Source organism: Pelodiscus sinensis, chromosome 1 (assembly GCF_049634645.1).
Source record: "Pelodiscus sinensis isolate JC-2024 chromosome 1, ASM4963464v1, whole genome shotgun sequence".
In the NCBI taxonomy this organism is placed as follows: Eukaryota; Metazoa; Chordata; order Testudines; family Trionychidae; genus Pelodiscus; species Pelodiscus sinensis.
In genome coordinates this window covers 74,688,143-74,713,907 of record NC_134711.1, presented here as the reverse complement: position 1 = coordinate 74,713,907, position 25,765 = coordinate 74,688,143, and the positions used below count along the sequence as shown (strand labels likewise).

Here is a 25,765-nt window from a genome sequence, read left to right as displayed (position 1 = left end):
CTCAGAGAAAAAGATGGATTTTTTTTCTGGTTCATATATCAATAGAATTGTGAAACAAGTTTTTATTGCAAAATCTTTATTATGATAAAGATGTGTGCACATGAGCCTTAAAAGAGCTCAACCTAACTTTCACATCCTACATTAATACATAGGGAGGGCAGTTTAGAAGTAAAAATATAGTTTCAAAATCAGAAAAATCTGATCTAGAATCAGTAAAATTCATAGTAGTTGTGTCTCAATATATCTTTGTCACAGTTTACAGCAATAACTGCACTTACTCCACAATCTATCCTCTGCCCATCACACTTTTTCAACTAGATTGAACAAGTCATGAAATGTTATAGTCTTAGAAACAATGGATTTAATATGGGTTACAAGACGTTAACAGTATCATTTAAAGTTACTTCAACACTAGTTTCTCCACTAACACACAATGCATCTACTTTTATTTCTGATAACAGTGCATACTGCGTCTTGAAAAACCATGACAAAGGCTCAGGTGACTCAGAATCAACAAAAGTTGGGTTGGGTGTTATGGGGTTAAAGCTGATTTTAAGAGTTCAGTTTCCTACACAAAATGATGCACTATTTTTTACGGTGTTTTGATTATGTTGGTAGTTGTAGTGCTATACTCTGATGAACAGACAATTCTCTTTAACTCCTCAGCTTTTGTCTGCTGGGATTATTATGAGATGTAAACCTTTCTTTTCAATATATAGCTTTCCTTTTACTGACATTCTTTGTTAATTCTTTTTCTAAGAAAATTCAAACCAGAAAGACAAAAGACATTACCAAAAACTTAATACCAGTTGACCTTGTCACTAGCCCTCAGCATAAAAAAGATATAAATTACAAAGAAGACACAAAAGTAAAAGATATTCAGAAAAAAGAAAACAACTTCTGTTTTCTGCTCTCATTAAATGTTGCAGTAAGAGTAGGACACTGCAGACAGAGCTGGTAGTCAGGAAACTGATTTTTAAAACACTTAAATAGGAGAAAACAGTGTATTGAATGAATTTGGGAACATGCACACCAAATATTACATAATACCTCATATCCTATTGAAAGTCTGCCTTTACTCAGCAAATTTTTCATTAACTATAATTGGAATTTAATATGAAGAACTAACATTAAACTTATATTCTATATGTTATTCTCTTGTCTTAAAATAATACTCCTGTAATTTTAACATTCTTTAAAATTATACAATGTTTTACTTACAAAACATCATCTTTATTGTCCTATACTATTCTTCCTGAATACTCTGGCAGATAATGATGTCAAAAATTAGACACTTAAAATATCTGCAACAAAATGTTACTGAAACGGATAGAACACATCCAGTCATATTCAGAAAAATGCTATCCATATATATTTTTATGGCTGATCAACTGTAATATAGTTAGATATACCACTAAGGATTTTGGAAGAGGTTATAATTCCAAAAGACAGTAGCCTACAATGGAAATACAACCATAATTACAGTTATTTGTATACAGGTTGAACCTCCCTGGTCTGAGTGGTCCCGAACAAGGAATTTGCCAGGCCAGGGGAGGTTTGGCACCTGGGCTTTCCCAGGGCTCCCCTCCTGGCTGCTGCCCCAGGAGAACCTGGAGGCCTTACTTCCTCCAGCCCACCTGCCTGGTTCTGCTGCCCCTCACCTGTTCGCGGGGCTCTGCTCCCAGGGTTCCCTAGCCCCCAACACCGCGTGGAGTGGCAGCTGCTCCTAGGGTTCCCTGCCTCCAGCCACCAGGCACCATGCAAGACAGCAGCTGCTCCTGGGGTGCCATACGCAAGGCGGTAGCTGCTTCGGGGGTTCCCCAGCCCTGCGTTGGGTAGCAGCCACTCCCAGGGTTCCCCAGTCCTCCTCTGAGTGGGGCAGCAGTCTCTCCCAGGGTTCTCTACCCTCAGGTCATTGGTTCTGCAGGTTGCTGCTGACCAGATCAGCTCCACTCCCAGCTGCTCTCAACCTCTGCAGCCAGGGCTCTCTGGTCTAGCAACATCTGTAGTCCTGCTGGACCACGGATGTTGGCAGACCACAGAGTCTCTGATGAGAGAGGTTCAATCTGTAGTATAGAAATGCAAATAGCATATGTACGTTTAATAGTGAGACATATATATTAATAAGTGAGAAATCGGAAAGGATCTTTTAGCTTTTTGCAATAGAACTCTTTAAAAAAACACATGCAACTGAGTGTAAAAACATGCTACAGAATCAGTGTCGGCACAGGTTCCCACCCTGGACATCTGCAGAGGGATTACATAGCCCCTTTCCACTATCTCAAGCACCCAGTGGTCAGAAGTGACAGACCTCCAGGCTGGGATAAAGTGGGATAAATGGTCCCAGAAGAGAAATGGGGAGACTGGAAGGTTGCCCTCGTAGGTCCCATCAAAATCCCTGACGTGGACCGGAGGGTTTGTTGGGGGACCCTTGGTTGGGATCTGGGGTCGGATGAGGAGGGCACCTATTGTTCCTGCCGTTACCGCTTGTGCTCCTATGGCGGGAGAGGTAAGTATCTGGACCCTGGGGAGGTGCTCTAGGAATATTCCTAATGGAGAAGGAGCGCCTCTGGGTAGCTGCAGTGTGCATGCCCAATGATTTTAGGGTAACACAGGTGTCTTTTAGGCCATGAAGCCTCTGATCAATTGCTCAGAAAAGAGCGAGGGGCTTTCAAAAGGGAGATCTTGTATGGTGTTCTGGAGCTCTGGGTTAACCCCAGAACCCCGGAGCCAGGAACTGCGGCATAAGACCACCCCAGAGGCCATTACTTGGGCAGCAGCGTCCGCCACATCTAGAGCCACCTGGAGAACCGCCCTGGAAATCGCTCTCCCCTCTTCGTGGAGAGCTTTGAACTCTGCACGGGAATCTCGGGGAAGTAGGTCCATGAATTTGTCCATTGAGGCCCAGGTGTTAAACGCACACCGTGACAAGAGGACCTGTTGGTTTGCAGTGCGGTTCTAGATAGCACTGGACGCATAGACTTTCCAGCCTAGCAGGTCAGTTTTCTTGGCCTCCCTGTTCTTAGGGACAACAGTGGGCTGACACCAACTCTCTCTTTGATTCATGGCTTGCACCATGAGAGAGCCCAGGGAGGGTGGGAAAAAAGATGTTCATTACCCTCCTGGGGGACTAAGTATCTCCTTTCGGACCGCTTATCCATAGGGGGGATGGACATGGGAGTCTACCACAAGGCTTTGGAGATCTTGGCCACCATTTTGTTAAGTGGGAGGGGCACTCTAGAGGGGGCGTCCATGTGGAGGATGTCCACCATAGGATCGGAGTCATCGGACACCCTATCCATCTGGACTCCCAAACTTTGGGCCAGACGTCGGAGGAGGTCCTGGTGTGCCCTGGCATCCATAGAGGCCATGGATGGTCCAGGGTCTCCTAGAGCCTCGTCAGGGGAGGAGGACGATGATTCCTTTCAGACTTCTCCAACAGATATCCCCGAAATTGATGGATCCTGTGGTGTGCCAGCAGAGGAGGGTGGGGAAGGTTGGCTCACCGTAGCCGCACTCTCTGAAGGACCCGGTGACTGCTGGCCGGGGCGCAACGACTGGCCAAAGGTTGGCGATCTGACCAGTGGGTTGCTGAAGGAGGGGCCCGAGGACCCGATGTGACCGAAGCCGACCTGGAAGGGGGATTTCCCTGGGCTTGGTGATACGCCCAAGGAGTCCAGAATGGCCCCTGGGCCGGAGGTTGAGGAGGCCATGATTGCTGGAGCACCGGTACTGGAACTGGTTGTGTTCACTGCTGCTGGTATGGCCGAGTCAGACTATGCCCGAGGCCGAAACAACAAAAGAGTCTTTAACTTAACTGCAAGTACTTAAGCTAACTGAAAAAACAAAGAACAATACTGAAGACAACTATCACTAAAGGAGCTCAGGGTTATTCCAACAACCATCTCGGTGCTAAGAAGGAACTGAGTGGGTGAAGGGGCCAGCAGGAGTATATATGGGCCGATATACCAGCACCACTCCAAGGGGCTCCCCGCTGGCCCTAAGGGTACTGCTGAGGAAAAAAATTCTGACGTCGTGTGCACGCTACGCGCACACACCTAACTGGAATGCACATGAGCAATCACTCGAACAAGAATGCTTGTTCCCTGGAATGCATCTCTCTCATTTGTTGTTTAGCCATCATATAAGGAACTGGACCGGAATGTCCAGTTGAAAAAGGGGTCCTGACGGCATCTGATGAGATTTACAGACCAGATACCCAAAGATGGGTTTCTGTGGGCAGCGGACATGGGCAGGTGCTGAGTCGTCACCTGCTACCAGTCCCTACTTAAACAGGACTACCTCCTATTATTTGGGCGGCTTCAGTTGTTTTTAAATATTACAAAGTTAGCAACCCTAATCATAGCTCTCGACAAGCATTCATATAGGATCTGAATCTGCACTATTAAAGTACCGTAAGTAGGAACTTTGCCACAAACTGCAGGGATCAAACCCACACTGAGTAAGTACTATATGCAAAACTCTGTGACCACCTAAGCTGTAGCACTGCAACACTACAAACAACTTGGACTTTTGCAGGTACATGCAAGAGATACTTATTTTCAAATATTTTATGTTTAGATTTTTTTACAATATGAAATGTTTAGCTCTATACCAATTCCCTGTTAACAATTTGTGGATTTAAAACATTTTCTTTATGTTTTGAAGTTCAACTTTGAAAAATGAATTTTGGGAGCAATTTTTGATCTAGGATATTAATATCTATATCAACAAATCTTTTCAAATTAGTTTATGCAGAACTTTCTCTTTTGTTTTATTTTGTTTAAAAAAAAAACCCAGTGCTTTAGTTTTAGGGAGAATATAAATTCACAGTCTTACCATTGCAGGGGCTTCCTGAAATCAGCAAAAAGGAAATGGCACTCAGTGCACACTCTTAAAAAGATTCACAAGATTGCATTGGCTGAAGGATTAAAGCAAAGAAACAGCTTTTCTTTCAACAGCTTACTCCATTACATTAATTCCTCCTATATAGAACACCCAGTTATTTATGCCATAGCAGGCACATATGGAGTTGCTTATAATGTACATAAAGTTAATGTAATAGAGTAGGCTACTGCAATACTAGGAATTTTGAGACTTTTATGATGCATTAATGCTTACTTGTCTCTTTTGCCCCAAAGATTTGAGTTAAGGCACTGACACATGGTGTGGTAGCTGTTTGTGATTGACTTATCAAATCATTATCTGTTCTGCTGATGCTTTGACTACAGCACCACTTCTTCCTGTAGCAGGAGAACTTCCACCAGCCAACCACTAAAACACAGCATGTCTGCAGGATTAACAGAGAGAAGACACATGACAGGGAATGAAGATTTTAAGAGAAAAGATGGTAACAGGATGAGTGAATTAGTTTGAAAAGAGAGTGATGGGGAGTGGGGGGAGGAAGAAAGCAAGAGACAAGAAACAAAAAAAAACTCCATAAAATACAGAGAAGAGGAAAAGGCACTCAGGCTGGATTCACAGGGTACTTAGGCACTGAGATGCTGAGCATCTAACTTTTAGGTGTCTAGAAAAATCACAGGAACACACTGTGATTCATCAAGCTACGAAAGCTTATGATACTATCTACATTTTTTGTCTCTAGCTGAAGGACTATTTGTTGTTTTTTAATTTTTTTTCACCAAGCCTGAGTTAGGCATCTAGACTCCTATATGATGAACGCGGAGAGAGATGAACACCTTAGAATGCAATTCACAAAAAACAGCATACTAGGCAGGCAGATGTCTAAGATAGCTGACAGGCAATGCCAATTTAAACACGCTACGTCTACACTGGTAGCGTCTTGCGCAAGAACTGTTTTGTGGAAGAGTTCTTGCGCAAAAGATCTTCCACAAAAGCATGTCTACAATGGCATGTGCTTTTACACAAGAGATGTGATTTTGTGCAAGAGCATCCATGGCAGTGTGGATACTCTCTTGCGCAAGAAAGCTCTGATGGCCATTTTAACCATATTTAAAATGGTTAAATAGGGCTTTCTTGTGCAAGAAATTCACATTGCCTGTCTACACTGCCCTCTTGTGAAAGAGCTCTTGTGCAAGAGAGTGTATTCCTCGTGGGGAGAGGAATAACTCTCCCAGAAGAAGCCCTGTTTTACAATTCTACACTGTACATTTACTTGCGCAAGAACGCACATGCAATGTAGATAGCAGGAAATTTTTTGAGCAAGAATGGCTGTTCTTGAACAACAAGTTGCTAGTGTAGACATAGCCCAGCCCTCTAAGCAGGTAGATGTCTAGCTCCAGGTTGTTGGGAGGTGCATCTCCTTCTTAGCTATTCACAAAGAGGAACCCCCTCTCAGAGTCAGGCAGCTGAGATGCCTAAGATGTGCCTTATGAGAATGAATTAGGCAAGAGCCTTACTCCACAAAAAGAGCTGGAGGAGGTTCCTACCTTATAACCATTAGCCCACTAGATAGAGACTCACCCATGTTCAATTCACTCACTTGTAGAGTGCTACAACTATTGAGCTATAGGATAGTTTGAGATCATATTCCCTCAGTCTCTCCTACTCAAAGCTGTCAACAGACTTCGCCAGGTCCTAGACAATGTGGGGAGGGGCTCTGCTCCAGGCCCCCAGGAAGGGATAGGCAGAAGTGGTAGTGCTAGGGATTAGCCTTCCACAAGCAGGCCTCAGCACTGCCAAGACCATGCTGCATGGGGCTCCAGAGGCAATTTAAAAGGGCCTGAGGCTTCGGCTGTTGCTACCGCGGTAGCAGCCCAGAAGCTCAGGCCCTTTTAAATCACTGGGCCCTTTAGCAACTTTCCCTTTTGTTTCCCCTTCCACATTCACAGCCCTGCTGAAGTTGTTTCCGTTGGATAAATAACTGAACAATGATTGGAGCAAGAGGACTAAACCAAGGGTCCCCCAACCTCTTGGGTAATACCCTAACTACCAAGCTGTAGTTCAGTCATTTTCCCACTCTGTGACTTAAGAATTTATACACAGTGGAACTCTTTCAAATACTAGAGAGTCTTCAGTGCTGAGAGAGACTAGGACTCTGTAGCTTGGTTACTTAGAGCATTCACCTGGGGGGTAGAAGACCCAGCATCCAGTCTCTCTGCTCCAATGACTCCTTATCCAAAGTAGCACATCTTCAAAAAAGAGAGCTTCACACTGGGACTATCCCATAAGCTTGGCAGTTAGAGCACTCCCGTGGGGGATGGGCAACCCATGTTCAAATCCTTTCTTCTTCTTTGGCAGTGGGGAGAGCGGGGAGAGAACAAACTCACATTTCCCACATGCCAGCAGAGTACTCTAACCACTTGGGCCCAAAGTTCATCACCATCATCTTGTCCTGAAGCCAGACTTTGAATGGGACACAATCTGGAAGACAGCGTCTGAGCATTCTAACCAGACTGGGCCCTATTCATAAATTAGGCAGCTTAATGCCTATCTTCCCCAGATTATGAATCTGAATATCTAAAGAGAAGTAGAAGTGCACACAGCCAGAAGCACTTTTACCCTGAAAATGTCAGTACCAAGTGAGTTTATGTACAAAGCATTGAGCAGGATTTTTCTGACTCACGGTAGAGCCTAACACAGGGACTTAACATCACCCAAATCCAAATATAGTAATCTAAATCTGGGGTTAGATGACGTGGTACTTTTGTAAATTCAGGTCTCAGCTACCGCTTTGATGGGAGTTTCATAGAATCCAATTAGAGAACAGAAAAGACATGAAGTAAACAGAAGAATAATAATAGAGACTACTGTCCGGGGAAATGTGAGTTATCAAAATAAGAGTAAATCAACATCTACTGCCCATAAACAAAGCTCATGTTAGTTACAGACATGAAGCAGTGTCTCCAGAAAGTTTGATCAAGAGAATCATCTAGATTTTGGCATAGCCACATTGCACGCCTTGCAATTTCATATGCAAGTTGCTACATTATAGGTGACCTGTAAAACTTAAGGGGCATTTTGACTTTCCAAACTAAAGTGTCTCTAGACTTATTTTTTATTTACATCTTCCCACAACCACAGCCAATTGACTCCTCTTAGACACAGAAAGCATTATGCCCCACTTATGACAGAACCCTGCTTAGTGTGAAAGTAATAATTCATTAGCATTGCCTTATATTTTCAGGAGGGCAACCTATTTTGAACATACCCTGCCCTGAGCCCCTTTTCACACCCTGACTCTCACCTGGAACCCAAACCCCACATTATGGTTGCCAACTTTCTAACTACCCCAAAATGAACACCCTTACACTGCCCCTTCTCTAAGGTCCAGTCTTCCCCTCCCTCTGTTACTCACTCTTGCCCACCCTCACTCATTTTCACAGGGCTGGGGCAAGGAGTCAGGGCGTGGGAGGTGGTAAAGTCTCTGGCTAGGGGTGTAGGCTCTGGGGTAGGGTCAGAGTTGAGGGGTTTGGGTAAAGGAGGGAGCTCAGGGATGGGGTAGGGGTTGGAGAACAGGAAGAAGTGTGGGCTACAGGTAGTGTTTACCCCAAGCGACTACTGGAAATTCCCAGTTCCCTGTTAATGGGAACTGCAGAGCTGGTGCTCAGAGCAGGGGCAGAGATCTCTGGCCCTTCCACCTACATGCTTGTCATTTTGGGAACTGAGCAAATCTAGGGCAGATAGAGAGCCTTCCTTAGCCCCACTGTGCCACTGACTGGACTTTTAGTGGCCCAGTCAGGGGTGCTGACTGGAGCCACCAGGGTCCCTCTTTGAATGAGAGTTCTAGTAGAAAAATGACAATCTATATGGTATACAAATATCTGTAGACCTATACTCTACATTATGACTAGAAGGCAAGATGCTAACAAAAATCTTTTATAAAACATCTGAAACAGTGATGCAAGCTAGTAAAATACATTTCCTATTCAGAAACTACTTGTTTCAAAAATAAACACAAAAGAAAAACAAACACACAGAATCTTGTGAGTTTGTAAAAAGTAATACAGAAAACTAGAAATATCCAGAATTATAAATATTATTTGTTGCCTTTGTTCATGCACTGAAGTAGGGATGAAAGCAGCTAGACAATTGGTCAACTATCCGATAAGCATAAGCTTATTCGATAGTCAACTAGTGATGTGACTAGTCGCTTCCCCCCCTTTGGTGCCTCTTATCAGAGAGAGGCAGCAAGGGGGGAGCAGGAGCCAGTGCTGGGAGGAGCTGGCTTAAAAGCCGGTTCCCCCCAGTACTGTCTCTGCGGGAGGGGCATGGGAGGTAGAGGCATAGCAGGAAACGGTGTGAGCAGGGACTGAAGCAGTCTCTGCTCGCACCATTTCTGCTACGATTCTGCTTTTGAAAAGGGCTCGGACCGGCCCTGTCAATGGGATTTCCATGAACTATTCAATTAGTATATTAGGGCACCTCTGCCTTTGAATTGTAGCAAGGGCAGTTCAAAAGCAGAAGCCCCACAGGGAGTGTGGGGTCAGGGGGGGAACTAGCCCCACACTCCCTGCGGCATTTCCTTTTGAAATGTACAAGAACCCCAGTGGGGCACCTGTACATTTCAAATGCTCAGGCACCTCAGAGAGTGTGGGCCAGTTCCCCACTGGTCCCGCGTTCCCTGTGGGCAGCGCTATTGGTGCGCGCGCCGGGCCATGCAGGGTCCTGCAGTCATGGAGGGAAGGATGCTGCTGGCCGGAGCCGCAGGGCCGGTGCTGTGGGAACCGGGTGCGTGGTGCCTGATGGTAGCTGTAAAGGACGCTGCACGCCCCTTACAGCTGCCATCAGGCACCCCCCATCGGTTGGCGCCCTGGGCAGCTGCCTAGCTCGCCCATGCCAGTCTGGCCCTGCCCATTGACTATTCGATTAGTTAATTAATCTACATTTAACATTCCTACACTGAAGTAGACTCAAATTTTAAAGTAATTACTTAAAAAAGGTAGTCAATCTTTGACCCTGACCATGTGGTCACTATATTCCCATAAAACACAGATTGCCAAACTGAGAGCTATAGGAAATTTTTAATTAGTATTGCTTAGAAATAATAAGAAAAAAACTATTTCATTTTTTTAACCTTAAATAAAATTGAACTGTAATAATGAAAAAATAGGGCTGATAAGCAACTTGAAATTCCTTTTTTTGACACTTCAACACAATGTGTACACAGAAATGTAAGTTAGTATCTTGATGAACATTTTAATTAGCACTGTTTATTTCAGATAGAGTGTGAAGTGTTAGGTCCAATATTTGGAGTAAACCGATCCCTATGATAGAAGTAGGACAGAGAGCTTTAGTAATAATTCTATTTCGGAAGTAAGGTAGAATATCATTAACATGTTTTTAGCAGTGCCACAGCATTACCATAATTATATTTTTAAATTCACTTTTTATGATCATTGTTATTTTAAAAATTGTCTAAAAGGTTTACACCATAGCTGCTACATATGCTTTTTCAAAGAACAATATCCCAAGAATTCCGCTTTGACTAGTACAGCAGAGCTGGCCTTTATAGTGCTTGATAATACACACAGGTTTATATCTAAAACTCACAAGAGAACATCATTTTGTAAATATCTCTGTGTTAAATTGCTTGAATAGAAAAAGTTTCTACTTTACCTATTTTGAGACAGAGAAAGGATCTCCAGCATAGGCAGCCAATACAAAGAAAATGTTTCCATATGTGAAATACTATTGTCATCCAAGTATAGCTCTCTTAACAGAACATGATTTTCCAAGGTAGGGAGCTAAATATAGAAAAGTTATTTTTGCTATTATTTTTCAAATAACAATTGATTGCATATAAATAAAAATTGAATACTTCAGTGCTTTTCTTGAATATATTATTAAACACTATTACAGATATGCTTTATTAATGCTAACATTTTTCTGTGCTTTGTGCATAGTCTGAACATTCAGTGTATCTCACAGCATTTGAAATTAGCAATATATAAATTCTTACTTTTTCATGTTTGCAATGACTTATGATTTATTGACAAGTGGCTTTTGCCTCAGCTTCATCTAAAAGCCAGTGCCAACAAGGGTGACTAAATGTTCAAGTAGCCAACTGGGGCTTCATTATGAGAGCTGTAAGCCACGATTCCATTTAAGCTATAGGCAGTTATCACCCATGAAAATTATACCATACTGAAGTCTGGAGGAAATATGTCTAATGCAGGGCTCCTTTTACCTTTAGTGATCATAGCAGTTTGACCAACTTAAAAAAATAGCATATAACAAACTGAAAACTACCTATGATAGTATTTAATTTCCATTTTTTGCACTAAGGGGGAGATTTTCAGAGGTACAAAGGGCACTGACACCAAACTCCTATAGCAGGCCCTAGGTACATCTGCCCCTGAAGAAATAAGTAGTATCATCAGCATCATGGACTGTATTACTGATGTCAGAGAAGCCTGGTATGAAAAACCAGCTCATTTATTTCATGGATTTTACCTCCGTTAGATTATTTCCTTGTAATTTCAGAATCTGAAGCAGACCACAATTCTCAATGCCTTCAAGCTGAGTAAGATGATTAAAAGAGCAGTCTATGTGCATGAGAGTGGGAGCATCACAGAGACCTTTCGTACTGACTAACTGATTGTGATCCACAATTAGTTGCTGGAGATTTTTCAATGACTCCAAACCACCTGAAAAGGAAATCTCATGTTTTTAACCTGTATTAAATCATAATATGATTAAAATTGTGCTGGTTTTAAAACATAAAACACACTGAGATTGTAACAGGTTCATATTTTATATATAAAAATTAATACACTCAATTTTTATTAAAGGCTTTAAAATACCTCAGAATTGTTGTAAACACTGGTTAATTTTATATTTATCTCCATGTTTTTCAAGCATTTTAAACAATCATTTTCAGAACACAAAAATAGCAGACATCTGATCCTATTAATTAAACAAGAAACCAAATTAGCTTAGCATTCCCTGAGTACATCACATTGTCAAAGTGTTGTAACTGGACATGCTTCATGTGGTAAATTGTTCTTATAATGCTGTGATTAGAGAAGTTACTAAATACCCAAGGCAGAGAGTATACTTAGTCAAGGTCCTGTGGTATCTACAAAATGCTAGCCACCAAGTCAAAATCTCTACTAAGAGCATAAACTTAATCATCTCACTTCAATGAAATATCTGAATTTACATTTTTTAAAAGTAACCAGAAGAATTAATCATATCACTATAATAAACGCAGGCCAGTCAGCATGGATATGAACGATGGTATGCATTGTATAAGAAAGAGCAATAAAAAAAAGTCGTAAGAAAGGTGAAGTATCCGTAAACATATATTTTGAACTATACCTACAACTACCATATTTTTAAAGAGCATTTTTAACAGGTGGTACAAAAAGCAAAATTTAGGCCATCACAGCCATCCCACAGTTACAACCTATAGGATTTCTCTCCTAGAGTTGCCCCCAAATCATTGTGTTGGCAGTGCAACAAGACCAGGTTCTTCCCACAATCTTGCGGAACCCAGGGAATCTGAAAGATGGACCGGACTTGTGCATCTGTAATGGCTCTGGGCACATTTGCCTCCTCACTTGTTCTGAGTAGGGATGTGAACGACTAGTTGACTATCTGATAAGCAAATGCTTATCCCCTGCTGGCCCTGTGCTCTCCCTTTTAAAGCTACACTTCAAAAGCAGAAGCACCCTTATCAACTAATCGAAATTTTACATCCCTAGTTCTGAACATTGTTGCTCCCTTGAAGCATCTCCGGGGCTTCCTATATATATATATATAAAGAGAGAGAGAGAGAGAGAGAGAGAAAGAGAAGCAGGGCTTGCTGAACCCTACTTGCCATGGGCGAGTAGATTGTATTGTTTGTCGAGCCCTGTTATAGGTACAGAGGGTGTATGGAGAAAGAAGAGTAAAGAGTAAAGATGAAGGGAAAAGCAAAGTAAAAAAAAATATTATTTATTCATCTTACATTAAGAATTTATACAGCTTAGGACTTAGAATAATAATTGAAAATGGAAAAAAATCAGATATTAAACTGATACTAAAGTCAAGCCAACTGGTCTACTGAAAGCACTTTATTTATTCCCATCCACACTTTTAAGAAATTAACTTACTCAATATTAATTACTGAAAAAATTTCAAATATGTCTGTCACATACTACATGAGACTTCAAGCTGCTTTTTCTGGATTTTTTTCCCTTTTAATTTTCCTTTTTATAAAGGAGACGAGCACCATCTAGTGGATTGAGCACAGTTTCATTTCAGACGGTTCTAAAAACTAACAGCTGCAAGAACTTGTCTCAACACTATTTTTCCATTAAAGCTTTTATTTCTGAATACCAAAGTCAACGTTCTAAAAAAGACAAGCACTGGATTCAAAGAGGTGAAGGATCTGCAAAAGGGACCTCTACAAAGGTTTGCATGAGACGAGAGACCAGGGCTCTATTTCCAGCCTTATTGTTACCCTTCTATGTGATCTTGAAAAGTCACTTCACTTTCTGTTCTTTTTTCCTCATTTATTAAGATTGCAAGCCCTGTGTCTGTCTTGCCTATTTTGTCTATTAGGTTTCTAAGCTGTTTGGACTGTCACTCACTCTGTATAATGCTTAGCAGAATGGCTTTTCCAATCTACTTTGGGACCTCTTGGCAGTACTATAATATACATGTAATACGGGCTGTATTGCATACACATGCAAAGTTAAAACTCATCACAAATGTTAGGTGACTATGTACTTCGCACTATTCAGAGTGTAAAGAGAGTGGATGACAGGGAAATGGATTGTCCCTTCTGTTCATTCCCTCTGAAGCACCTGGCATTGGCAACTGTCAAAAGACAGAGTAATAGACAAGATGAACCTTGGCTCTGACAAGAACATGTCTTCTATGCTTTGTACAATGCAGGAGACCTTTCATGCTTGAAGAAATAGTAATGATTTGTTTGTGAGTCATATTTTTCATGGGCACTGACAAGGAATCAGCACAAACGACATGATGGGATATCAGTTATGGCAGTGCATGAATAAAGGTATTCTGTGACCATATACATATGTCTGAATAAAATAGGCAGAAGTGAAAACCACTCTATAAGCAGAGCTGCTTTTAGTAATATGAAAACAGTGAAGTCCAATCCTAATGAGATAAATAGAAAGGAACATAAACACTGTCAAATCAAGTGTAAAAATGTAATAAGAAAAGCAAAAAAAGATTTTGAGGAACAGCTAGCCAAAAATTCAAAAAGAAATAACAAAACATTTTTTAAGTACATTAGAAACAGGAAGCCTGCTAAAAAACCTGTGGGTCCCTTAGATGATCGAGATATAAAAGGAGCAATCAAGGTTGATAAAGCCATTGCGGATAAAATAAATGGTTTCTTTGATTCAGTCTTCACGGCTGAGGATATTAGCGAGAGTCCCAAATCTGCACCGTCCTTTGTGGATGATGAATCTGAGGAACTGTCCTGGATTGAAGTGTCATTAGAGGAGGTTTTGGAACAAATAGAAAAACTTAATGTTAACAAATCTCCAGGACCAGATGGCATTCATCCAAGGGTTCTAAAAGAACTCAAATGGGAAATTGCTGAACTATTATCTGTGGTTTGTAACCTCTTCTTTAAATCGGCTTCCGTACCTAATGACTGGAAGGTAGCCAATGTGACACCAATATTTAAAAAGGGCTCTAGAGGTGATCCTGGCAATTGCAGACTGGTAAGTCTAACTTCAGTACTGGGCAAATTAGTCGAAACAATAGTAAAGAATAAAATTGTGAGGCATGTAGAAGAACATAATTTGTTGGACAAAAGTCAACATGGTTTCTGTAAAGGGAAATCATGTCTTACTAATCTATTAGAGTTCTCTGAAGGGGTCAACAAACATGCAAACAAGGGGGTCCAGTAGATATAGTATACTTAGATTTTCAGAAAGCCTTTGACAAGGTCCCTCACCAAAGGCTCTTGTGGCCATAGGATAAGAGGGAAGGTCCTTTCTTGGATTGAAAACTGGTTAAAAGACAGGAAACAAAGCGTAGGAATACATGGTAAATTTTCAGAATGGAGAGGGGTAACTAGTGGTGTCCCCCAAGGGTTAGTCCTGGGAACAATCCTTTTCAACTTATTCATAAATGATCTGGAGAAAGGGGTAAGCAGTGAGGTGGTAAAGTTTGCAGATGATACAAAACTGTTTAGGACAGTCAAGACAGAAGCAGACTGTGAGGTACTCCAAAAAGATCTCAACAAACTGAGTGATTGGGCAACAAAATGGCAAATGAAATTTAATGTGGATAAGTGTAAAGTAATGCACATCGGGAAAAATAACCCCAACTTATACGTACAGTATGATGGGGGCTAATTTGGCTATGAGAAATCAGGAAAGAACACTGAGAATCTATTGTGTTATACCTATCTCTAACTCAGTGGTCACCAACTAGTAGATCAGGATCTACTAGTAGATGTTGGAGCTTCTGACAGGTGATCCTGACTGGTTTGGCCAAGTAGCTATCAAGTGCCAGCACGTCAGCTGTCCCTCCCCCCACTGCTGTGCACCTCCTGCCCTTTGCCTTGGAGCTGCCTCCTTCAACCCTCGGGAGCCTCCTGCTTGCTGTTCAGAGCAGGGAAGGGAGAGGAGGGGCGCTTATGTCATGGTGCCCCCCTCGCATCCTATATTCTATCTTCACAGAATGGAGAGGGGCACAACAAGGACTGGGATGGAGGGTGTTTGCTGGCTGCTTTTGGAGTGGGGAAGAGGCAGGGCAGGGATGAGCCTGCCTTAGCCCTACTGCATCAAGACCCAGGAGCCACCAGAGGTAAGCAGTGACCAGCTAGAGCCAGCTCCAAGCCCCTACCCCAGTCATGAACCCTCTTCTGCACCCCAAGCTCCTGTCCTAGTCCTGAGCTCCCTGGACTCAAACTCCCTTACAGAGCCTGTACCCTGAACGCCCTCCTACACCCCTAACTCCCTGACCCAGGCTCAGCTCAGAGCCCCTCTCAGACTCCAAATCCCTTAGCCCAAGACCAGAGCCTATGCCCCAACCCTCTGACCCTGCCTGGTGAAAGGGAGGGAGGATGGAGTGAGCAGGACCTCTGAGAAGAAGCACGAAGGAGGCGGTACTTGGGTTTGAGGTAGATCCTGAGTTGCACTTAAATTCAAAAAGTGATCTTGTGCTTAAAAAGGTTGGAGACTTCTGCTCTGTTATCTGGGACCCAACCCCATTCAAACGGGGTCATGATCAGTGTTCCCTTTAAGTGGGGCAGCAGCACAGCTTCACAGGTGATTAATCAGCCCCGCCCAGTCAGTCAGCTCCTTGCATGGAGCCCTGAGCCACTGACTGGGCAGGGCTGATTAATCACTTGTGAAGCTGTGCTGCTGCCCCACTTAAAGGGAACACTGGTCATGACCCCGTTTGAATGGGATCACCAAGTCTGGCTTAGATTTACTGAGGCCCAGGGCTAATGCCCAAGACCCACTGCCCAGACTCAAAGCCAAAGCCCAAAGGCTTCAGCTCTGGGTGATGGGGCTCAGGTTACAGGCACCTATCCAGGGCTGAAGTCCTTGATCTTTAGCTTTGCTCTGCCCTGCCCTTCCCACCGCTACCTGGAGTGGCACCGACCCAGGGCAGTGGGTCTTGGAAGGGCTCAGGCTTTGATTCCCTACTCCTGGGGTCACAAAGTAATATTTGTAGTCTGAAGCTGGGAGGGGAAAGTACTGCACAAAGAAATTTGTGAACCCCTAGTCTAACAACATGATCCAATAGCTAGAAGTTGAAGCAACTCAAATGCAGAATGAAATAAAGCATATCTTTTTTAACAATGAGAGGAATTAACCATTTACCAAAAGATATAGAATTGCCATCACTAGCAATTTATAAATCAAGGTCAATTTTTTTTTTTCTAAAAGATATGCTTTAGGATTTAGGGGGAGCTTTACAGCCTGTGTTACACAGAGGACAAGACTAGGTGATCACAATTGTCCCTTCTGGATGTGGAATCTATTAATCCAATAATTTACAAGATTTTTTAAAATATGTAATTAATATAAGAAATATTCTAATGCACCAGGTCCTTCCCAAGTATATACATATGCTAAAGTTCACTGTATATACAGTACATATGTATAATCACCCAAGCAGTGAGTATGCTCCTTTAAGAGGATATGCTCATTTGCAATAAGGCATTCCTCTCAACCCCCATTTATTTTCTTAACAAATTCTGCCAACTGCCATTTCCCCCACACTTTTATACTTTGGTGAGAACAAAAGTAATAGTATCTAGCAGACTTCTTGCAACAAGTTAAACAGAATTGTTACAGCCATATATATTAATAACCCTTAAAAAGAGAAAACTCATGGATTAGAATAATTTAAAATTGAATGAAAAAAGAATGCTACACAGCAGTGCAACTTTCAAAATTGCTGCTAGATTTACAAATCAGAGAAGCAAATTAACATCTTTAAAAAACAAGTCCATCTTTGTGTGATTCTATAAGATTTCTTGCCATCAATATGCTATTGTGTGAAACAAAAAAAGCTATGTTATTCATTTAGTTTACCCAGACATCCTCAAAGCTGTTCCTGAGGAGAGAAAAGCAAGAGTCCATGTGTTTTTTTCTTCAATGTCCACTTTCTCATTCAAACTCATTTCACACTCAGTAAATACAGTACTTTCATTGTATATAAAAAATAGCATAGAAGGCTTTTATTCCATTTGCTCTGTATACAGATACTTCAAACTAAGGATCATCAATTAATATCATGTCACTTGCACATTAATCTAGTAGATATTATGCTACAAGAAATCCATCCCAAACAAATAATCTCACACAGTATTACTGGCAAATCAATATAAAGTTTCAGTATTGCTTCTTGCAGTTTGTTTCCCTTAAGCTGCTGGCATTGGTTTTTATATTAAATCGACAATAACACAAGCATTTACCACTACTGTAGGGCACTGTCTCCAGAAATATGAATTATGGTTATATACTTTAATATGTAAAATCAACAAAGTAATAGTGCTTTGAAACTGAAACTATTACAAGCCATCTATGTGGTGTTAATTATTTCAAGTTTAATATTTCCTATTTGCCATTTCTTTGGTTATTATGGAATTCGGTTCTCATCTCCCATACCTGCATATTTGTCTAATCTTCCGCTATTGCTGCTATAAATACTTTAAAAATGACCTTATGTGTGTGAGATTCATTTGTCAACAACATTGGTTTTTCATTTCATTCCTTATTTTAATTTATTTCCTTTACCACCTCAAAAGCACCTTCCTTCTGATTCTAAACGTTACTATATACATTTGAACTGACCTCAACTCAAGAGCATGACCATTCACCCACCAACTGCTTTCATCGACTTCTTCAAATCAAATGACTTTCCTCCAAACAAAAGATGAATTGCTTCACAAATAAAATATTTTCTTTTAATTCAAAACCTAGACTTTGATTTTCACTAGAATTGGTGACTGGCAAGGCTCAGAGGCTCATGGTTTGAAACAGTTAAGAATTCCAATGACTAGATATACCTTTGTGGCCCTCACAACTCAACCTTCCACTATAACCCAGTCTACACAGCAGGGCCTACAACTGTTTCAGCAGCAGATCTACCTGTTGTGTTGCATTTCTGAAGGAAGAAAGGCCTTGTTTGCTGTCCGGGCACTCCCTGGGTGGGGGCAGGGCTCAAGCACCCAGTCCTGTTCTCCCCAGGCAATTGCTCTATCTACTAGGCCATTCTAGAACCCACCCCACTTTCCCACCTTCAGGGTAAGTCTACACTACCACCCTAGTTTGAACTAGGGTGGTAATGTAGGCAACCAGAGTTGCAAATGAAGCCCGGGATTTGACTTTCCCGGGCTTCATTTGCATAAAGCCGGGCACCGCCATTTTTAAATGTCTGCTAGTGCTACACGCAGCACGGACTAGGTAGTTCGAAACGAGGAGTAACGGTAGTTCGGACTAGGAAGCCTAGTCCAAACTACCTAGTCCGTGCCGCGTGTAGCCACGCGGCACGGAGTCCGCACTAGTGAACATTTAAAAATGGCGGCGCCCAGCTTTATGCAAATGAAGCCCGGGATATTCAAATCCCGGGCTTCATTTGCAACTCCGGTTGCCTACATTACCACCCTAGTTCAAACTAGGGTGGTAGTGTAGACATACCCTCAGAGGGTCCCTTATCCTGTGTTGCCTGTTTGGTCACTCCCAGGGTGGGCAGGGCGGGGGTGGTGGTAGTAGGATGGGAGTTGAACCTATCACCCTGTGCTTCCTAGTGACTGGAGTCACCATGGTAGGTAATTACAAGGTGATTTATCTCTGTCCCACTTTCAATTATTGTGGCTACTTTTGGGGGGAAAACGTGAGACTGCATCTGACCAATTGAATAGGTTCACTCTTCTGTAGACAACCAAAGAATCCATTCTTCCCCACTCCAATGTAACAGAATCAGAATTGTTTCTACTTTGTTGCACTTTACTGCCCCTTCATTACAGAAAAAACATTGAGGCCTGCTGTACCAGCATCAGGCTAATGGAACTCCTGGATATCCTTAGCAGGAGGAACTAGGGCAAGGGATTTCTCTTGTATATTTTTTCTCTTTCTCATCTAAAACAAGCTCATTTCCTTCAAGTTTTTAGTTCTTTTTTCATTGTCTACCCACTCAACATTTTTTTTTGAAAATTTAAACTATTCACAATCTGCAAAGGCAGTAAGATTTTACATATGCTTTTCTCATTTTCCATCCCAATTATAAGGACATTAGTACTGAATAATATCTTGTTACAGGATTAAAAATAAATACTACTGCATTGGCAACGGTCATTTTCTATCTTCAACCAAACCAAGTCAAAAATAAATGTACAATACTGACATTATATGCATAAAATGCATCATCTTTAATGTTTTCTTACCAATTCGTGTGATTTTATTGCAGGAAAGTTCAAGATTCCTGAGATCACTGCAGCCATCTAAGCCATGAAGTGATGCAAGTTGGTTTTTGTTCAGAATTAAAATGCAGAGATTTTCTAGATTCTCACAATTGATTGTCTGAATATTGTTTTCCTACAACAAAGACGAAAACAGGTAAAATTGGAGATAACTTTTAATAGAAAAGTATTGGAAGTTCAATGAGAGAGGAAAATAGTCCAGTGATTGGGTAACTACAGCCGCTCCCCGAGTTACGACCACCTCCACTTACGACCATCCGCACTTACAACCAAAGTGGTAGTAAATGTGGATCCGAGTTACAAACAGCGAGGTCACCATGTAACTCTATGGGATCCGAGTTACGAACACTTCGAGTTACGGACCAAGTGTTGGTCTGTAATTTGTTCATAACTCAGGGAGCGGCTGTAGTCTATGACTTGGCAGACCCAAGCTCAATTCCCTATTTCACCACAGACTTCCTGTGTGCTCCTGGACAAATCATATAGTCTCTCTGTTACTCAGATACCCATATGTAAAAACAAGGACACTTCCCTATTTCACAGAAATATTTGTTAGGAAAAATACAGTAAAGTGTGTAAAACACTTTGGCTGTGTCTACACTGCACCCCCTTTCCGGAAAAGGGATGCAGATGAGACAAGTCGGAATTGCAAATATCCCCTGCTTCATTTGTATAAACATGGCTGCCGCTTTTTTCCAGCTTGGGGCTTTGCCGGAGAAAAGTGCCAGTCTAGACGGGATTTTTCGGAAAATAAAGCCTTTTCCGAAAGATCCCTTGTTCCTGATTTTAAGAGGAATAAGGGATCTTTCGGGAAAGGCTTTATTTTCCGAAAGATCCTGTCTAGACTGGCGCTTTTCTCCAGCAAAGCCCCGAGCCGGAAAAAAGCGGAAGCCATGTTTATACAAATGAAGCAGGGGATATTTAAATCCCCCGCTTCATTTGCAATTCCGACTTGTCTCATCTGCATCCCTTTTCTGGAAAAGGGGTGCAGTGTAGACAGCCCCCGAGATCTACTGATGAAAAGTATTCTATGAAGTTAAGCATAATTATGAGTCATTCAAAAATATTGTGAACTTAACTACAGGTTGAACCTTTCTTAACCAGGACTCTCTGGTCCAGCAAGATAACGGATGTCCCAGGACCAGAGAGTCCCAGTGGCGGGCTGATGGCTGGGAGCCCTGCGGTGGGGCTAAAGCTCAGTAGTAGGGCTGCTCTGTGGCAGCAAAACCAGGAGCCCAGCAGTAGGACTGCCACCCAGTGCCAACACCGTGGGGAGATGGAATCAGGAGGCAGCGGAGTTGGAGCCCAGCAGCGAAACTGCCCAGTGAGACCAAGAGGCAGCAGGGATGCCTAACAGCACAACCAGGAGCCTGGAAGCCCCACTACTGCCAAGCTGCTCACCTGCCTGGTGGGACTGTGAGGCAGTGCGGCTTCCCTGCGGGCTGGGAGCCTGACCATGGGGCTGCCTGGCAGCGGGGCCAGGAACCGGGGAGAGGGGCTGCCCAGTGGCTCAGCAAAAAGCCCAGCAGCCCAGCTGCTACCCAGTGGAGCTGCCTGGTGAGGTCGGGAGGCAGCGGGGCTGCCCAGCAAAGCTGAAGCACAAGCAAGTCTTGTTGCCTGGCGGCACAACTGTACCCTAGCAGGGGGGCTGCCCCATAGGGCTGGAGTGTGGCAGTGGGGCTGTGTGTGCCGGCAGAGGGGCTGCCACGATGGGACCAGGAGCCCTGCGTGTGGAGGGGCCAGCAGCGGGGGAAGCTGGCTGGGAGGCTGGCAGTAAGGCAATGGCTGGGGGGCGGGGGGGCAGTGACAGGAAATTACCTTCCCTAGTCCGGCATAATCCCTCCTCCTGGACTGGTCCGTTCCCGAGGGTGCTGGACCAATGCAGTCCAACCTGTACTGTTAGCTATTTTTAGTCTGAGCAGTTGGCTGCTATTCGGGTCCTTAAGGAGTGTTTCCATCAGGAGACTAAACTGATAGCTGAGTCAGGCATCTTCGATGTAATCCTATTGATAAAGCACGTACGCCATGGCCTGTTTCACTGAATACAGTAGGAAGCACACAACAGGAGGCAGTTCCTTTGCTCACATTTCCAAGCTTCTTACCAGCCACCACTTTAACTATAAAGCTCTTTTGGCTTTTGTTTCCCACATACAAATTGCTGGCTGCATGGGTTTTGTTCCTGCTTCTGATTCACAGATACATAGGGCTCCACCAAACAACAACGCTCTAGGAATTATTTTGGGGCAGTTTTATGACCTGTGTTTTAAGGTGGTTCAGACTAGACGATAACAAATGGTCCCTCCTGATCTTGGAATCTGTGTACACTCAATCCCGTGTTGGCATACAGATGCAAAAACTCCTCAAACCAAATAGCTCATCTCCTATTCAAGCCTTGCCACACTGGTCTATGATCTAGTCAGTACCTTCTGTTGTTTCAGCTAATACTAAACAAAGGCACTTTTAACTGCTCTGAATGGAAGTCATCTATCAGAGGAGCCAACACTGGATCAAGCCACCCAACTACCAGCCTAGCACTATTGTAACAAGCAATTAGTGTAATACTATATTTAAAATAACATTTTTAATGCTTAGAAACAACCAGTTTGTGTGTAACAATACAGGCAACACTTAACATAAAATGTAGTCACCTATAACTGTCAGTCAGAAAAAGATTAACAGCTTAGCTAAATACATAAAATCCTTGTACTCCTTTTGTGTTGAAATTTGAGGCACCTTAAATTAGTGGACATTTAACAGTTTTGCCAAAAATTATTTTAATAAGTAGCAAAACTGGGGAAAGAACACAAGAGTCGACTCCCAGAGCCTTACTCTAACCACTAGACAACATTGTAACAGACCTGGCACATGCCTTTTTCAATTTTGAGATGATCACAGCACATACCAAACAGTAGTCATTTGGCAAAAAAGAAACATTCAAACCTTCTGTGCACAATAGGTCTTCTGTTAGTCATAATGTATGAACTCTCCCAGTGCATTGATATAAAATAATCAAAACATTAAAAATCAAAAAGGTAAAACCATCTGTTCTGTGTAGATTGCCAGGTCTTTAAATGAGATACATTATAAAGACACATTTTCTCTATTCACTCAGATTTTAAGCCATGGCTCAATGTTAGCAGCAGTGCAATGCCACTTCCTGCAGGAGCAGCACTGGGGAGACTGTGCCTCAGAAATCAATGCTGGTGCTGCTTCTTGCTCATGTGGGCAAACAATCTGGACTAGTACGCTGGAGGTATGTGGCTAAAGCCTCACCTCCTACTCACTCACTCACTTACTCTTAAATGCCCTAGTCCCTAAGGTGAGGGAGGCAGAGCGTACAAACTGTGAGGGTGAATAGAATTTGCAGAGCCATGCAACAGAGGGAATAAAGATTTATCACTTTAAATCCACACTCACACTAGGGCCATTCATGATAAATACTCGGAGACAGAAAAAGAGATTATGCCTATTTACTTCTAGCTCTGAAATCTCTAAACTATACTTTAAAATTATAACAATATATACAGTAGATTAGCATCTTACTTTATTCCTTTAACTTAGTTTATGGCTCAAAGACAAAGAACGAGGTTAGGGTCTCAGAATTTTAGAAAAATTAGGCCACTTATGAAGTGTACATAGTAGCTATGCACTTAAGAGACTATCTTGTCCAAATGACTGGAGGATAACTAACGTGATGGAATTTTTTTAAAAGGGCTCTAGAAGTGATCCTAGCAATTACAGGCCGTTAAGTCTTAACTCCAGCACCAGGCAAACTGGCTGAAACATAGTAAAGAACAGAATTATCAGACTTACATAATTTGTTGGGGGAAGAGCCAAGATAGTTTTTGTAGAGGGAAATCATGACACAATCAATCAACTAGAATTTTTTGAGTGGGTCAAAAATATGTGGATATAGTGTACTTAGATTTCTAGAAAGCCTTTGAGAAGGTCTCTCACCAAAGGCATTTAAACAAAGTAAGCTGTCATGGGATAAGAGGGAATGTGCTCTCATGGACCGGTACCTGGTTAAAAGATAAGAAACAAAGGCAGGAACTAGAGTTATTCCCCAGGGTCCATACTGGGACCAAACCTATTCAACACATTCATAAATTAATTATTTGGAAGAATGGACAGTGAGCGAGGTGGCAAAATTTTCAGAGGATAGAAAACTGAGATGCTTAAGGGTGAATCTGATAGAGATCTATATAACTGGTGTACAGAAAGTGAATAAAGAAGATTTATTTAATCCTTTCAATAACACAAGAACTAGGAGTCATGAAATGAAATTAATATGCAGCAGGTTTAAAACAACAAAAGGAAGTACTTCACACAATACAAAGTCAACTTGTAGAACACACACCTTTCCAGAGGATGTTGGGAAGGCCAAGACATTAACAGGGTTCAAAAAAGAATTACAGGCTGCACACTCTATAAAACAGAACTTTGTGGTCCACAGGTATTCCAGGATCAGAGAATCCTGAAACACTTTAGTGAGTGTGGGGGCTGGGAGCCCAATGCAATGCGGAGGGGAGGGGCAACGTGTGGCTCAGCAGGGCAGTGGGAGGGAGTCAGGATTGAGAGTCAGTGTGCAGGTCAGCTGGGCTGCAGGGGGAGCCAGGAAACCCATGGAGGGGCAGGGCAGAGGTAGGGCCAGAAATGACTACACTAGTCCACCAAAATCCCTCATCAAGGACCATTCAGGTCCTGGTGGTGCTGGACCAGGGAGGTCCAATCTGTAGATGATTTCATAGAGGATATGTCCATCAATGGCTATTAGGCAAGATGGGGAGGGATGGCATCCCTAGCTTCTGTTTGCCAGAAACTGGGAATGGATGACAGGAGAGGTATCACATAATGATTACCTGTTCTGTTCACTCTCTCTAGGGCACCTGACATTGGCCACTGTCAGAAGACAGAATACTGAACTTGATGGACCTTTGATCTGACCCAGTCTGGCCATTCTTATGTTCTTAACTTTTGGTATGCTTTAAAAAAAATCTTGTTCTATATGTACACACAGAGATAGACAGATGGATTCTATCTCATAATATCCTGAATGGTAGAGATGACAGTCTTGACCCACCTGCATACAGACAGTAAAATATTTTAGGTACTTCCACATCAATATACCTAAAAATATTGTAGGTACCTCCACATCAATATACTTTAAGCTTTTGCAGTTACTGAGTCCTTCCAGTGCAGTTAGTCCACAGCGTCTCAGGGTCAATAACTGAAGACTCATACATTCTGACAATGTGGAGAGGCTACAGCCAGGCAAATCTTGAAGCATAAGTGTTGTGACCTACACATATTTGAAGAAAAGAATGTCTTTAAGATTGCACTGTAATAGTATTTGTATGCAGCCTATTTAAAGTCCAGTGTACGTACAATGTAGAAAGCAATGTCATGGATTAACTCTAGATTTTTAATTTACCAAAAACACTGAAGACTAAAAAGTATATAATCTTCAGCAAAAACATTAAGGGTATGTCTACACTAGCCCCCTAGTTCGAAGTAGGGAGGCTAATGTAGGTATTTGAAGTTGCAAATGAAGCCCGGGATTTAAATATCCCGGGCTTTATTTGCATGTTCCTGTGCGGTCTCCATTTTTAAATTCCACTAGTCCGAAGTAACTGTCCGCAGCTACACGCAGCAGTGAAACGGTAATTCGAACTAAGTCCTTAGTTCGAATTAACTGTTACTCCTCATGGGCTAGTGTAGACATACCCTAACTGACAAATGTTGCTCCCATTATAAAAAAGTGCAACAAATATATTTAAACATTATGAAAACATGAGCTGTCAAACAATTTAAAAAGTGTGAATAATTGCTGTTTTGATTGTACTGTTAATAGAATACCATTTATTTAAATATTTGGATGTTTTCTACATTTTCAAATATAGATTTCAATTACAACACAGAATACAAAGT

The 25,765-nt window shown here is 42.2% G+C and overlaps 1 protein-coding gene across 5 annotated transcripts in view; it reads right to left on the bottom strand.

Moving 5' to 3' along the window:
* LRRIQ1 (leucine rich repeats and IQ motif containing 1) overlaps nucleotides 1–25,765 on the bottom strand; it is a 172,978-nt gene that overhangs the window by 124,236 nt on the left and 22,977 nt on the right. For all 5 annotated transcript variants that reach the window (XM_014568997.3, XM_075932613.1, XM_075932608.1 and 2 more), the window contains 4 exons: nucleotides 24,984–25,136; nucleotides 19,799–19,949; nucleotides 11,377–11,570; nucleotides 10,540–10,667 (listed from right to left, as the gene is read on the bottom strand). In XM_014568997.3, coding sequence (XP_014424483.2) covers nucleotides 10,540–10,667; nucleotides 11,377–11,570; nucleotides 19,799–19,949; nucleotides 24,984–25,136 — 626 coding nt within the window. The remainder of the gene's footprint in view (nucleotides 1–10,539; nucleotides 10,668–11,376; nucleotides 11,571–19,798; nucleotides 19,950–24,983; nucleotides 25,137–25,765) is intronic.